General features: G+C 48.3%; 1 protein-coding gene across 7 annotated transcripts in view; it reads left to right on the forward strand.

Annotated features, from left to right (window-relative positions):
• Positions 1–2,351, forward strand: part of PKD2L1 (polycystic kidney disease 2-like 1) — a 33,470-nt gene extending 31,119 nt beyond the window's left edge. For 6 of the 7 annotated variants that reach the window (XM_014532669.1, XM_014532673.1, XM_014532672.1 and 3 more), the window contains one exon: positions 1,437–2,351. In XM_014532669.1, coding sequence (XP_014388155.1) covers positions 1,437–1,481 — 45 coding nt within the window. In that variant the 3' untranslated portion in view covers positions 1,482–2,351. The remainder of the gene's footprint in view (positions 1–1,436) is intronic. The other variant, XM_014532667.1, reaches the window with a different exon arrangement.
• The last annotated feature ends 290 nt before the right edge of the window (positions 2,352–2,641 follow it).

Raw genomic sequence — 2,641 nt, forward strand, 5'->3', positions numbered from 1 at the left:
CTTCCTCTCTCTCTAAAATCAATAAAAAACATATCTTTGGGTGAGGATTTAAAAAAAAATCTTTATACTTAGGCCACACCCTAGACCAGAATCACTGTGTGTGTGTGAAAGTTGGGGACCCCAGAAATCAGTACTTTTTAAAACTTCCCTGGTGATTCCAATGCATAGCCAAGGTTGAGAACTATTGCTCTAAAATAGTCTGTAGGGGGAAAGGTCCAATTGCTCAAGAATCCCTGATGATTCCTTCTTTTGAGATTTTTCAAACTCTTATCCTTAGCTGTCAGTGGTATTCCTGCTTCATCCCTTTCTAGTGTAGACCAAAAAGTCAAGGGCAGTACGAGGAATTCTGGTATTGTCCCTCCTCTCCCAAACTGAGTTGGCCTCTAGTGAACACCTCATTAATCAAGGCCTCAAGGAGCTTGTGTTTTGTTTCTTTGGGTTGTGCCTTTCCAGAGGTTGGGCCAGCTTTGTGTCCAGTGCCACTACTCTGATTCCATTGTCTCCAGAGTTTGAGAGGGAAGGGGCATAGCAAGAACTATAGCCCAAGGCCTGTTCCTGAGAGCGAATTAGAACCAGAGCTGATGGCTTCCCAGAGTCATCTTCTCCTCTCTGACCTCTGACTTCCTGATCAGGTGGCCCTCAATGCTGAAATTGAGAACCTGGGCTGGTCCATTGTGAGGAGTTCACCAGGCAAATTGGGTCCAGAGGCTACCGGAGCAGGTGACTGGGTTTCAGGAGAAGAATTCTACACGTACGTGCAGCCAGGGACTGAGGGCTGACTGTGTTTAAATATCCTACCTTGAACTTCTTTCACAACCTTCTAATCCTCTGTCCTAGCCTAGGAAGAACTTCTTCCCCCATTTAATTCTCCCTAAAGGCTGGGTCTTACCTTCTTTTCTTCCAGCTAGACACACACCATTCTGTTCTCCTTCCCCTGCAGACACTCAATCCCCCAAGCACATATTTCTACTTCCTTGGTCTCTCTCAAATCCTGAACAGGCTCACAAGGAGAGTTCTACAGCTGGAGTCTGTCCTGGAAGGAGTCCTGGCCCAGGTTGATGCGGTGGGCTCAAAGCTAAGCATGCTGGAGAGGAAGGGGCAGCTGGCTCCCTCTCCAGGCATGGTGAGTGGCCCTTCACCTGAGTCCTCTTGGCTCCCCACAGTTGAACTCTACCATCTTCTCCACTCAGTGGGTGGAGACAAAACATTTTTGAGAGATCTGTTTTCAGGCTATTGGGGTGACATGTTCTTCACAGGAGTCAGTGTATAGGGGAGGTTAGGGGTGGGAGCAAGGCCTACAGGTGGTTGCTCTGGCCTGAGGGATGCATTGGCCTCTAGGAGATGGTCTGGGATTGGAGAATCAGATCCAAATAAAAGGAAAGTGGGAGACAAAGTCCTCTTTCTAATGACCTGTCTGTTCCTTTTTCTTCTAACAGGGGGAGCAGACATTTGGGAACATCTGTAGCCAGCCCCAGCTGTGATTCCAGCCCCCTGGGGAGTCGAGGGTGGGTAGGAAAATGGTGGGGGAAGGCTCCAAAAGCATCAGACAGCAGGCTCCTCTCTCGCTGCCTTCCCAGAGGCCCCCTCTGCACATTCCCTCTATTTCTAGGGCAACAGTTCCCACCATTGCTGCTGCCAAGTCCTACCCTGTGTTTGGCCTTTTAAGCCCATGTTTCTGTGTGTAACTGAGCGTCATGCTTAGGCTTGTGACTCAGCGTTTCTGTGTGTAGCTCTGCAGCTCTGCATAGCTCTGTGAAATAACATCTCCCACTGGGCCTCTCACACCCTGTGCTTCCCATCTCTGCTGTAGTGATTAAACAAACAATCAAAAAGGTCAATAACAAACAGAATAAAGGAAGGGAGGGTAATGATTTCCCCAAGCATCTGGATAGTCATGATTTCTGAAAAATATAGCATCCAAGAGTAGCAATATCTAGATGTCTTCCTACTTACCAGTGAGTCTTACCCATTGGACATCTAGAGACCTACTTCTAGAACCTATTGGGTTCTTGTCTTCCCCCATAGGATTTCCCTGTAGAAGAGAAGGGAAAGTCATATAGGTGAGGAGACTCTCATGTGGGGAGATTACAATGTCGCAGAGGAGTTGGAGTGATTACCTCCCCAACCTGAGGAGACAGCCCATGAACGCTCAGTGGCGGATCCTACTCCCAACCTCCTACAGAACACGGAACTGAAGGGGCTGTAAACCAGGATGAAGTTGGAGCCTGAGGAAAATCAGGCAAAGAAATGACCCCAAGATTCAGTGATCTTTGGATGAAGATGTGCTAGGCTCTGGCTCTATTCTTCCATTGGACAGTGTGGGTTTCCCTGGTGACTATCAATAAAAATCCTTAGGAAAATCAAGTCTGTGCACTTGCTTCTGGGACTGTAAGGGGAAGAAAAGAGTTGGAACTGAGAGTCATCTTTGTACTTGGGGTGGGGACAGCTCATCCCTGCTGGGAGGTTTGGAGTGGAGGCAGTGGCAATATGAAGGAGCTGGCTGCTCCGGGAGTCCTGAAATAAGATCTTCTGGCTCATAGGAATGGTTTGAACTGGTGGGCACGATGATTGTACCATTAGAGACTGGAGACAGTCACCTAGGAGACCTGGTCCTCAGAATGAAGGGAACAAGGTAGCCCTC

This window comes from Myotis brandtii, unplaced genomic scaffold, assembly GCF_000412655.1.
Source record: "Myotis brandtii unplaced genomic scaffold, ASM41265v1 scaffold902, whole genome shotgun sequence".
NCBI classification, from domain to species: Eukaryota; Metazoa; Chordata; class Mammalia; order Chiroptera; family Vespertilionidae; genus Myotis; species Myotis brandtii.